The sequence below is a fragment of the Pristiophorus japonicus genome, chromosome 4 (genome assembly GCF_044704955.1).
Source record: "Pristiophorus japonicus isolate sPriJap1 chromosome 4, sPriJap1.hap1, whole genome shotgun sequence".
Taxonomy (NCBI): domain Eukaryota; kingdom Metazoa; phylum Chordata; class Chondrichthyes; family Pristiophoridae; genus Pristiophorus; species Pristiophorus japonicus.
The window spans coordinates 183,981,348-183,993,960 of NC_091980.1; the positions used below are offsets into that span (position 1 = coordinate 183,981,348).

The 12,613-nt window shown below is 43.7% G+C and overlaps 1 protein-coding gene across 5 annotated transcripts in view; it reads right to left on the bottom strand.

Moving 5' to 3' along the window:
• slc8a3 (solute carrier family 8 member 3) overlaps nucleotides 1-12,613 on the bottom strand; it is an 810,619-nt gene that overhangs the window by 330,457 nt on the left and 467,549 nt on the right. For 3 of the 5 annotated variants that reach the window (XM_070878889.1, XM_070878888.1, XM_070878887.1), the window contains exon 1: nucleotides 27-195. The exons of the other annotated variants lie outside the window; for them this stretch is intronic. In XM_070878889.1, the coding sequence (XP_070734990.1) occupies nucleotides 27-166 (140 nt within the window). In that variant the 5' untranslated portion in view covers nucleotides 167-195. Of the gene's footprint in view, nucleotides 1-26; nucleotides 196-12,613 lie in introns of those variants that run through there. 5 annotated transcript variants of the gene reach the window in all.

Sequence of the window (12,613 nt, forward strand, 5' to 3'; positions counted from 1 at the left end):
AACTTAGGGGGTGATTGAAACCCTACCTGGCTGGTGGAAACTGAGCAGGTCGGCAGTTAAAATCAACTGGGTGACTTGCACGCCGGGATGCTGCCAATTTCCATTTCAACCTTTTCTTCTGAGCAGACGAGAAAGGCACCTGCCTGAAGTCAGCGGGGTCCTTCATAAATATCTGATGATGTCATTGGGCTTCGACTCAATTTTATCTCTAGCCTCTATGGAGAAGCTGTAAGACGAGGACCTGGGACCAGGAGGCCATTTAAGGTAAAAGAAAGTCAACAGAAAGACTTGCATTTATATAGCGCCTTTCATGACCACCGGATGCCTCAAAAGCAGTTTACAGCCAATAAAGTAGGTTTTGGAGTTGTAATGTCTGTAGCTCCACATTGTGGATGCCTGTGTTACTGCAGCTAGTGTTGTTTAATAAAGAGCAGGTCACTTGACCAGCAGGGCACAGGTTACCAGAACCCGCAGCCATCTTATAGGTTGTGTGTTGTGTACTCTCCGAAGATATGGCATTTGGCAATGAGAATGGGATGTAATCGGATAATACAAAGCTGAAATTTTTGTTGGTGAAGGATTCAGCCAGCCGACAGAGAAAGCTTCTCTGTTTTGCGATACAGCTACAAATCTGAGGTAAATTATGAGCACACTTGGTTAAACTGCCAGAGTCAAAATGGCTGCCCCTATGGGAGTTATAGGGCATTTGGGGCATTTCAACGCGACCGTGAAAGTTTCAGCGTGTATGTGGATCGGCTAGAAATGTTTTTCACTGCAACTAATATCAACAAAATTCCCAGCAATGAAGACAATAACCGGGTGGTATTGGAATGAAAAACAGCTATATTCTTAACTCAGCCGGGCCCGAGTTGTATGAAACGCTGATAAATTTGCTTGTACCTGACAAGCCAAAGGATACAATGCTGAAACAGATTCTAACTAAGTTAGAACAACATTACAGCCCTGTTCCGTTAGAAATTGCTGAAAGTTATCGTTTCGGAATACGAAATCAGAAGGCCGAAGAAAATATCAGTGAGTACATTGTAGCATTAAAAAAGCAATATTCACTTCGGAGACTTTCAGAACCGAGCATTGCGAGACCGCTTTGTTTGTGGGATGAAAAATGATGTGATCAGAAGAAAGTTATTGACGACGCCTAATTTGACTTTTGATTTAGCTTATCAGACAGCTAGATCGATGAGCATGGCCGACCAATATTCCCAAGAATTTCATACTAATTTCAGTAATCAGACAACCGAGGTGAATCGCCTGCAGGTTCAAAGTAAAAGGTGGTGGGGCCCCAAAGTCTCAGAAATTAGAAATGGGAACAGAGCATTGACATCCTGCTATTGGTGCCTGGGACAACACATTGCTCAGAGTTGTCCATATGTGAAGACAGAGTGTTTCGTCTGCAGGAAAACTGGACATCTTGCGAAGGCATGCCGACTGAAGGGTAAACCAGCTTTCAAAGCTATGAGTAGAAATCCAAAGAGACTACATAGCATGGAAGAACAATAACAGGACGAGATATTAGAATTAAACATAATCAGGAGCATGAGGTAAACAGAGGCGATTCAAAAAGTATCATAATCCACATAGATGTTGCAGGATTCAAGATACCCATGGAAATCGACACTGGTGCATCCGTGAGTGTAGTACCGGAGTCGCTATACCTCGACAAATTGCGGGATTTCCCATTGGAGAAAGCCAAGATAGAGCTGCAAGGCTACTCGGGAGAGAACATTCCGGTGGTAGGTCATATCACTGTACCGGTGAAATATAAGGATCAAGTTCAGAGCTTGCCTCTAATAGTAGCGGCAGGAGACAAGCCTGCCTTACTAGGAAGAAATTGGTTTGGATCACTGAAGCTGGATTGGAGTGAGATTTTTCGTATTGAAACGAGATTTGCGTCAAAGGATGATGTCATCAAGAATTATCCGAAGGTGTTCTACAAAACGGGCAGTCCAATCCAAGGCTTCAAAGCGAGTGTCAGGTACAGAAGGACGCTAGATCGGTTTACTACAAGCCATGTTCCGTACCATATGCACTCAAGGAGAAAGTTGAGCAAAAACTCAAAAGACTAGAGACTGAAAACATTATTTGTAAGATAGATCGATGTAATTGGGTTACACCCATTGTTGTTGTACCTAAGTCCGATGGTAAGGTAAGATTATGTGGTGATTATAAAGTAACCGTAAACTAAGTTCAAGAGGGTAATGTCCCCAGTACATTGCCAAATACAGAAGATTTGTTCACAACACTGACAGGGGGTCAGATTTTCTCAAAGTTGGATCTTACTCCCTACCTACAGCTTGAACTAGATGAGGAGTCCAAGTCATGCTTGACTATAAATACCCATCCAGGCCGATATCAATTTAATAGGCTACCGTTTGGAGTGTCTTCTGCCCCTGCCATATTCTAAGGGGTAATGAACCAGATTTTGCAAGGTATTGAAGGGGTAGTATGTTATTTAGATGACATACTAATTTCAGTACCAAATAGGCAAATTCATAATAACATATTGAATGAAGTCCTCAAACGGCTAGAGAAGCACAGAGTATGAGTGTCTGCTCGCAAGTGTGAGTTATTTGAAAACTCAATGGAGTACTTCGGGTATAGAGTAGACAAAGATGGTTTACATCCAACCAAGGAAAAACTGGATACAATCAGAAATGCACCCACTCCCAACAATGTCACTGAACTTCGATCATTTTTGGGTCTTTTGAACTATTATGGGAAGTTCCTACCAAATTTGGCTACAGTGTTACATCCACTGAATGGCCTATTAAAAAAACAAGTCCATTTGAAATGGTCAAAAGAATGTGATACAGCATTCAAGGAGTGTAAAAACAAATTGGTAGAGAGCACTATATTAGTTACTATGACTTATCTCAGGAGATAAAGCTAGCATGTGATGCCTCTCCGTATGGAGTTGGGGCAGTAATCTCTCATGTATTACGTAGTGAGGAGGAGAGACCAAATGCTTTTGCTTCACGCACTCTCAGTGCCAGTGAGCGTAATTATGCGCAAATCGAAAGGGAAGATTTGGCATTAATTTTTGGGGTCAAGACGTTCCACAAATACTTGTATGGTCGGAAGTTTACTCTCGTTATGGACCATAAGCCCCTGACAGCAATCTCCCATTCAAAGTCCCCAGTTCTAACATTAGCTGCAGCCCGAATGCAGAGATGGGCTTTGATTTTGTCAGCATATACATATGATATTGAATATAGACGATCAGCTGATCACAGTAATGCTGATGCTATGTCTAGATTGCCTTCCCCATCACAAGTTACACCCAAAAGGGAAGAGATGTTCTATTTTTCATACATTGATGAACTGAGAGTCACAGCTGAACGTGACCCAGTTAAATCAAAGGTGTATGATTATATTGCAAACGGATGGCCAAATCACGTAACAGACAAAGATATTCATCCATTCTTCATTCGTAGGAATGAATTATCAGTCGATAAAGATTGTATCATGTGGGGTGCAAGAGTGGTTATACCAAATAAATTCAGGTCCAAATCATGAGGAGACCTCCATGACCAGCACCTGGGAATGTGCTTGACCAAGAGTTTTGCACGCAATTACTTATGGTGGCCAGGTCTTGATAAAGATGTAGTGTACATCGTAAGTCAGTGTACGACATGTCAATCGGTAAGCAAGCAACCACCATCAGTACCATTACAGTCATGGAAATGGCCTCCCAGGGTGTGGTAAAGGCTACATATTGATTTTGCTGAGCTAGAAGCCATTCGAAGTGGATCGAGGTGTTTCCAATGTTGAAAATAACAACAAGTAAAACATTAGACATTTTGCAAAGATTATTTTCTTCATTTGGCCTCCCAGAAGAAATTGTTTCGGATAATGGACCACAATTTCGTTCAGAAGAATTTGCACAGTTGACGAGCAAAAATGGTGTGAAACATAACAACGTTCCACACTATCAACCTGCTTCGAATGGTGCAGCAAAGCGCACTGTACAAATTGTAAAACGTGCCTTCATCAAACAAATGTTGGATCCAAATCCAAAGAAATGACAGTTGTCATTGGACCACAAATTGGCTAATTTTCTAATAATATATCGTAATACTCCTCACACAACTACTGGTAGAACAACAGCAGAGTTGTTTCTCAAACGACAGCCACGAACCTCATTGTTAAAACCAAACTTGGCCCAGTCCGTAGAAGAGACACAATTAAGACAGAAAGAGAATCATGATCGAGGTAGAGTAAAAGAGAGAATTCTGAAATTAAATCAGAAGGTGAGAGTGAAGAACCATAAATGGGTGAAGTGGTTACCAGGAAAAGTGGTGAAGATATGTGGTCCTCGCACATATTTGGTCAAGATGTGTCATAATGGACAGGTTAGGTTTGTTCACATTGATCGTATTTTACCCACAGACATGGAAGTAGTTGAGAGTGGGAGTGATTCAATTATTTCTGACTCATCAGATAGTTTTGATACATGAGTAGCATATCCTACATCCAATGTACTGGAAACAAATCCAAGAGAAAGTTAGAATTTAAGTCTGAGTCCGAGTCAGGAAAACAAACAGTCTGAAGTTAGAGAGAGTTCAATTGGAAATCAAGGGCATACCTTGGAGGAAAACTTTCCTCAGGATCAGCCACAAATGAGTTTAAATTCAACACCATGTTTGGAAGGTTCTGTTTTAGAGCAAAGGTATCCACTTCGAGATGTAAAACAAGTGGTTAAGCTTGATTTGTAAATATGGGAAAATAAGTCCATATCCTTTGTTATGTATAACCATGCAAGTTATGTATGATGATTGTTTGTTATCATGACTTTTTCATTATGGAGGGAGAAGTGTAATGTCTGTAGCTCCACACTGTGGATGCCTGTGTTACTGCAGCTAGTGCTGTTTAATAAAGAGCAGGTCACCTGACCAGCAGGTCAGACGTTACCAGAACCTGCAGCCATCTTACAGGTTGTGTGTTGTGTGCTCTGCGAAGATATGACAGGAGTGTAGTCACTGCTGTAAAAGGCTGCAGCCAATTTGCTCAAGGTCCCACAAATAGCAATGTCATTTAAACCAAATCATCTCTTTCCGATGCTGGTTGATGGCTAAATTTTGGCCGGGACAATGTAGGAAAGTTTCTTTGTAATTCCTTGTGGAGCCAGGAGAAGCAGAAGTGTTCCTCCGGTCTCCACAAGGAATGTTTGGCGCTCTCCTGCATCGGGGTCCTCCTCTTCCATCCTGCAAAACCCTCCCGAAGCTCCTCCCCACAAATTCTCTTCTTGCTGGTGAACTGGTGGCTGGTGCCACTCTAACTTCCACTCCTGCCCACCGGCCAGCTGCTAATGAGGCCTGCGAGTTAAAATCGCCCAGGCCTCTCGCTACCAACATCAGGTGCATTGACACTCACCCCGTCCCCCGCCTATCCCGCTCCCAGTTAAAATGACCCCTTTAGTGTCAGCTTCTCTAGTCTCATTGCTCGTGGCTTCAATCCCAACCTCAATGCTGGAGTACTAACAACTTCTGTCCAGCTGGTCGAGTACTAATGTTCACAGCCCAGCTGCTGGAAGAGCAATTGTATGATGTTTAGGCCGAGCTCCCTGTGATTTGATTAGCCTGCTGAAGCCCATTGTCTAGGCTTACGCATGTGGAAAAGGCAGTCAGCAAAGGTAGCAAAGGGGGGGCCACAGGATTGTGCATCTGTATCCCAGCAAGGAATCCATATTGTTGAAGAGGAGGGCGGGAAAAGGAGGGGGAGGAGGAAATCTGCCGGCATCCAGCCACTGCCTCTTGTTTTCAGCTACTCATACATATGTAGAAGTCACAACACAGAAGCAAGCCATTTGGCCCATTGGCATTTACACTCCACATGAGCAAAGTAAACTTGCGCAAAACATAAAAACAGATAGTAAAAGCTTTTACCGATATATAAAACGGAAAAGAGTGACGAAAGTAAATGTTGGTCCCTTAGAAAATGAGAAGGGGGATTTAATAATGGAAAATATGGAAATGGCTGAGACCTTAAACAATTATTTTGCTTCGGTCTTGACAGTGGAAGACACAAAAACCATGCCAAAAATTGCTGGTCACGGGAATGTGGGAAGGGGGGACCTTGAGATAATCACTATCACTAGGGGGTAGTGCTGGTCAGGCTAATGGGACTCAAGATAGACAAGTCCCCTGGTCCTGATGAAATGCATCCCAGGGTATTAAAAGAGATGGCGGAAGTTATAGCAGATGCATTCGTTATAATCTACCAAAATTCTCTGGACTCTGGGGAGGTACCAGCGGATTGGAAAGCAGCTAATGTAACGCCTCTGTTTAAAAAAGGGGGCAGACAAAAGGCAGGTATCTATAGGCCGGTTAGTTTAACATCTGTAGTGGGGAAAATGCTTGAAGCTATCATTAAGGAAGAAATAGCGGGACATCTAGATAGGAAAAGTGCAATCAAGCAGACGCAACATGGATTTACTGAAATTCTTTGAGGATATAACGAGCATGGTGGATAGAGGTGTACCGATGGATGTGGTGTATTTAGATTTCCAAAAGACATTCGATAAGGTGCCACACAAAAGGTTACTGCAGAAGATAAAGGTACGCGGAGTCAGAGGAAATGTATTAGCATGGATCGAGAATTGGCTGGCTAACAGAAGGCAGAGAGTCGGGATAAATGGGTCCTTTTCGGGCTGGAAATCGGTGGTTAGTGGTGTGCCACAGGGATCGGTGCTGAGACCACAACTGTTTACAATATACATAGATGAACTGGAAGAGGGGACAGAGTGTAGTGTAACAAAATTTGCAGATGACGCAAAGATTAATGGGAAAGCGGGTTGTGTAGAGGACACAGAGGGGCTGCAAAGAGATTTAGATAGGTTAAGCGAATGGGCTAAGGTTTGGCAGATGGAATACAATGTCGGAAAATGTGAGGCCATCCACGTTGGAAAAAACAAACAGTAAAAGGGAATATTATTTGAATGGGGAGAAATTACAACATGCTGCGGTGCAGAGGGACCTGGGGGTCCTTGTGCATGAATCCCAAAAAGTTAGTTTGCAGGTGCAGCAGGTAATCAGGAAGGTGAATGGAATGTTGGCCTTCATTGCGAGAGGGATGGAGTACAAAAGCAGGGAGGTCCTTCTGCAACTGTATAGGGTATTGGTAAGGCCGCACCTGGAGAACTGCGTGCAGTTTTGGTCACCTTACTTAAGGAAGGATATACTAGCTTTGGAGGGGGTACAGAGATGATTCACTAGGCTGATAGTAGAGATGAGGGGGTTACCTTATCTTATCGAAACATTTAAAATAATGAAATGGATAGACAAGATAGAGGCAGAGAGGTTGTTTCCACTGGTCGGTGAGACTAGAACTAGGGGGCACAGCCTCAAAATACGGGGGAGCCAATTTAAAACCGAGTTGAGAAGGAATTTCTTCTCCCAGAGGGTTGTGAATCTGTGGAATTCTCTGCCCAAGGAAGCAGTTGAGGCTAGCTCATTGAATGTATTCAAATAACAGATAGATAGATTTTTAACCAATAAGGGAATTAAGGGTTACGGGGAGCGGGCGGGTAAGTGGAGCTGAGTCCACGGCCAGATCAGCCATGATCTTGTTGAATGGCGGAGCAGGCTCAAGGGGCTAGGTGGCCTACTCCTGTTCCTAATTCTTATGTTCTTATGTTCTAGCTCTAATCACAGTTACCCATATCCTTAAACCCTTTTCCTTCATTCACCTTTTAAATCTAATCTTGAATGTTGACAGTTTTTGCAGCAACATCTGCTCCTAGAGATGAAGTCCGAAGCCACACAACATTGTGTGAAGAGGTTTATCCTGCCCTCTGTTCTAAATCTTTTACATTTAATCTTTTATCTATGGACCCTCGTTCTTTACCCCACAACTACCAGAAACAGCCTGCTTCCATCTATCCTTTCCCATCTTTTCATAATTTTGACCACTTCTATCATAATTGATGAAAAATTTGCATTGTACTAACTTTTTTAACCTTGATGATATCCTGCATTGTGGACCTTGAGTTATCATGTCAATTCCTCGGTAGTTCAAAAATAAGCTCCGCTTCAGGGCTGCTGCACTGTATTTGAATGCAACTAAAGATTTAATCCATTTTTCAGCTTTCTCTTCTCACGAGCCAGGATTGAAAATCTACACAAGTGCATTGCCTCATCGGTGACCTTCTGTAGGTTATTTCTCCCTGAGGTCTTGCTGCTTTATGACTATTTTATTACAGTCATCAAATGTTGACAGTTCGTTCTCCTAAGTCAACTGCCAGAGTGTTGGCTGGTTTACTGGGAGTTTTTGAAAGTGACTTGGTGATCCATAGAAATGGAAACTGCCTTTTCAACTTTTAGCAAGTTCATGGCTTTCATGGAGATACATGATTGAAGATAGTGCCAGTAAAAGGAATCTTCAAATGTAAATATTATTTAACCGACAAAGTTATATGTTAACATCCAAATGTCAGTCAACCTCCTTCCTTCTCTGGTTCGTAATGACATGTTTCAAGACACTTAATGGTGGAGTATATGGAATAGATTTAATTGATAACTGGTATCGATAATCGGCCCAACTAGACACAGGGGCCACAATTTCACCACACGCGGCGGGACCGATGCAGCCGGGGTTGGTGGCTTGGGGAAAGCCCGCTCCCGACTCGAGCCCGCTCTCTGTCCCGAATCTTCCCGTGATTGGGCTTGTTAAGCCTGGCCAATTGAGAGGAAGCTGATCTGATGACGTAATTTGATGATGCGTCATCAACCGGTTTTCTTAAAGGGACCATTGCCCACATTGATTTTGACAGTTCTTTTTTGTCAGTGTTCTGCAGTATTGAGGTGTTGCAAACACTAAGAAGCACTGCACAGAGGTGCACCCAGGCTCTCCCATGTCTCCCTCCAGATGCTTATGGAGGGAGTCACAGCATGTAGGGAGGGCCTCTTCCCTTCGCATGGCCGGAAGGGACCTTCCCAGGACACCAACGCAGCCTGGTTGCACATTGCACGGGAGGGCACAAGCAGGGATGTCATCAGGAGGAGCTGCTGCAGTGGCACAAACCTTTCAATGATCTCAGTGATCATACTCAACCTGATCCTGCTGTGCCTCTCATCACATTCCCATCACTCTGACTTCCCCACTCTACTTGTGCACATCCTTACTCTCACCAACTTACCTTGCACCTCCACCCATCCCTCTAAGAGCATAATAACAAAAGAAGCAGGAGCAGGATTAGGCCATTTGGCCCCTCGAGCCTGCTCCGCCATTTAATAAGATCAAGGCTGATCTGATCTTGGGCTCAGCACCACTTCTCCACCCACTCCCCATAACCCTTCACTCGCTTATCGTTCAAAAATCTGTCTATCTCCGCCTTAAATATATTCAATGATCCAATCTCCACAGCTCTCTAGGGCAGAGAATTCCACAGATTTCCCTCCTCAAATAAGGAGTACTCTAGGTGTGGCCTCACCAATACCCTGTACAGTTGTAGCAGGACTTCTCTGCTTTTATATTCCACTGCCCTTGCAATAAAGGCCAACATTCCATTTGTCTTCCTGATTACTTGCTGTACCTGCATACTAACTTTTTGTGTTTCATGCACAAGGACCCCAGGTCCCTCTGTACTGCAGCATTTTATAATCTCTCTATATTTAAATAATAATTTGCTTTTTTATTTTACCTGCCAAAGTGGATAACCTCAAACTTTACCACATCTCTCCCTATCTACATTATCACTTCCCCATCTCACTAGCCATCCCTCACACTCACTCTCATCCTTGTCCAATCTTACCAACTCCCAACTAACAACACACACTGGGCCCAAATTTGGCCAGGAATGACTCCGTTTTTTTTTGGAACAACTTGATTTTACTGGGATATCTTAAAACCCCCCATTCTGCACATTTAATTTTCGCCAGTGTAAGTGAGTTAGTTGGGATTTTTTTTAGTTTCGTTTTTTTTTCAAACGGGGGCATTACCAGCCACCTATGCCTGTTTTAGTCATTTAAGCCAGTTTGGACCACTAATAGTTGCTCCAAACTAACTTAGGCCAGCATATGTGGCCACTTGTGGCCACACAGAAAACCCTTGAGAGTTAAGAAATCAGCGCAGGTAAGTACATTCTAAAGCACCAAGTATTAAACAAAGCACAAAAATAAGCATTCAATAACAAATAAAAAATACAAGGAAGCTGAGAGGACCTGCACCTAGCATCAAGAGTTACAAAGCACTAACAAAGCACAAAAAGTAATAAGCAATTAATTAACAAATAAAAAATAGAAGGAATCCTGCACCTAAAACACCAAGGCCAAAGTAATAAGCAATCAATCAATAACAAATAAAAAATAGAAGTCCTACCAAAACATGGCCCAGGAAGGCAGCGGGCCGCCGATGAGGGAACCCATTCGACCAGGGATAGGGGCGGTACGCTTCTGCCCCTCCCACACAGTCTGCAGCACATTCTCACAGATTCTGGGGGCGAGAAGCTACTGGGCATGCGCGTACACTTGAGCGCGCATGTGCAGAGGTCCCGGCACTGTTTTCAGCGCCGGGACCTGGCTCCGCCCCCGAAACCAGTTGCCACACTATGCCACCATCGAGGAGAGGCTGGGGAGCGGCAACACTCGGCCCGAAGATTTTTGGCACCCTTGGAGTTCTACAAAAACGGCACACCTCTGGTGAGTGCGCCAGAAATCTGTACTGGCCAAATTTGGGCCCAAGAGTAGGCACTTGGGTCCTTTAGCCAATGGTCATGTGAAACTTATGTCAATGTGTTGTCAAACATTGAAATCTTTATTTTCAGCACTTTGCGTTTTTGGACAGATTTGTGGACACCTTTGGAAGTGGCTTAGTGAGTTGTAGTGAATGGTGAGGCCTAATGGTACGCCCCACTATGGTGATGAGTGTGAAAGGAATGGCTTGGGCATTGCAGGGATGTTTTATGGAGTTGGTATGGGGTGGTGCCAACTTGGAGCATCATGTGGCAGCCAGGGTGTACAATATCAAGCGAAGTAAATGTGGCCATGTGAGGCCATCCCTAGTGTCCTGGGCAGCAATGTGGTCGAGTGCTGATGGTCTGTGTCCTGTGCAGCATCAGGTGATTGTGGAAAAGGTTGGTGTTGTTGTTGGTGCTGCTGGTTTGTTTAGTTATATTGGTGTTAGGGTTGATCATGGTGGGATTCTGAGGACCAAGGTGAGATTATTTTCAAGGGCACCGATGCCGCTGGAATAGATGGCAGATGAGGTTGCTATGACAGGAACAATCTGTCAATGGTGAGAGAGGTTGTTCCAAGGAGGTGACAGTGAATAGAGAGTTCAGTGCAAACACTTCCAACCTGCATACAGCTCAAAAGTCTCTTCCAAAACCGGAAGGCTTCAGCTTCCAACATTGGAAAATGAACAGCTGTGAAATGGTAGCTTTTATACCTCTTCTGCAGCTGTCAACTAGTCAAAGCAATCGGGAGTCACTGAGAACCCGACTCCACTTACCTGCCGTGTTCTCCGAGGGATGGCAAACCCGTCAAACGGTTGGTAAAATTGTAAGTGCCTGCTTTTAAGCCTTTCAACTAGCATTTAACTACTTTTTAACAATCTTAATTAACTGGCCTGCCACTTGCTGTCGGGTCTGCAATCCGCACGCAGTCCTGACAGGTCAGAAACTCACACGGAGGCAGGTTTAGAGCGGGATCCAACCCGATGTCAATCAGGGCCATTTTGACAGCCTCTAAACCCACATTCACTGGGCTGGGAAGATTCCGGCCAGGGAGTGGCTTTCGGTTTCCAGCTCTATCTTTCAAGCCCGTTGAAGAACTGTTGACAACCATGCTCCTTTATACACCATATTTTGTCTACATCAATAGTATATGTCGCAGATGAGACCTCATGATGTATCTATTCCTGAATCTCGTCAAGACAGTCTATTCATGTAGCTGTTTATGCCAAAGCTACTGTCCTCAAAGAGGACTTCCTGACTTAGCTGTTCTCGAATCCTTTGAAGAGTAGGTTTATTAACCGTTACCTTTCTATACTATAGTTAATGGAGCCCACTACCCATGTTTGTTACACTAGGCACTAAAGTTATACCATGGCTGACATCATTACTGTCACTTATTTCTTCATACAGACACTTTTTGTACACCACACTCAGACACTAAAGGGAGAAGACAGCCGTGCTTTCCTTTCATGACACTTTAAAGTCATCCTGTTTATACTAGAAGGCCTGTTGCTCCAAGATACAACATTCCATTATTAACCCTTAACTCACCAAGATGTCCAATATATAACTCTCCAGAATGTCCAACAATACACTGTCCCCACCTGAAAAACCAGGTAAGCTTGGCTCTGGGCATTCCCGTTGTTCTATCATTGGCTGCAAGGTTATGCATGGATGAAGAATTGTCTTTATATAATGCCTCATCACATCTCTTGAACTGCTTCACCTCCAAATAACTACTTTGTAAGACTTATAGGTAGGCAACCACAGCAGACATTTCTGAGCACAACAGAAATGAAGCAAGCGCAGAGTTTTATTTTTTATTCGTGCTGATTGAAGGAGGACTATTGGCCAGAATATTAGGAGAACTTCCTGCTCTTCTTCAGATATTGCCATGGGATCTTTAATGTCCACCTGAATTTG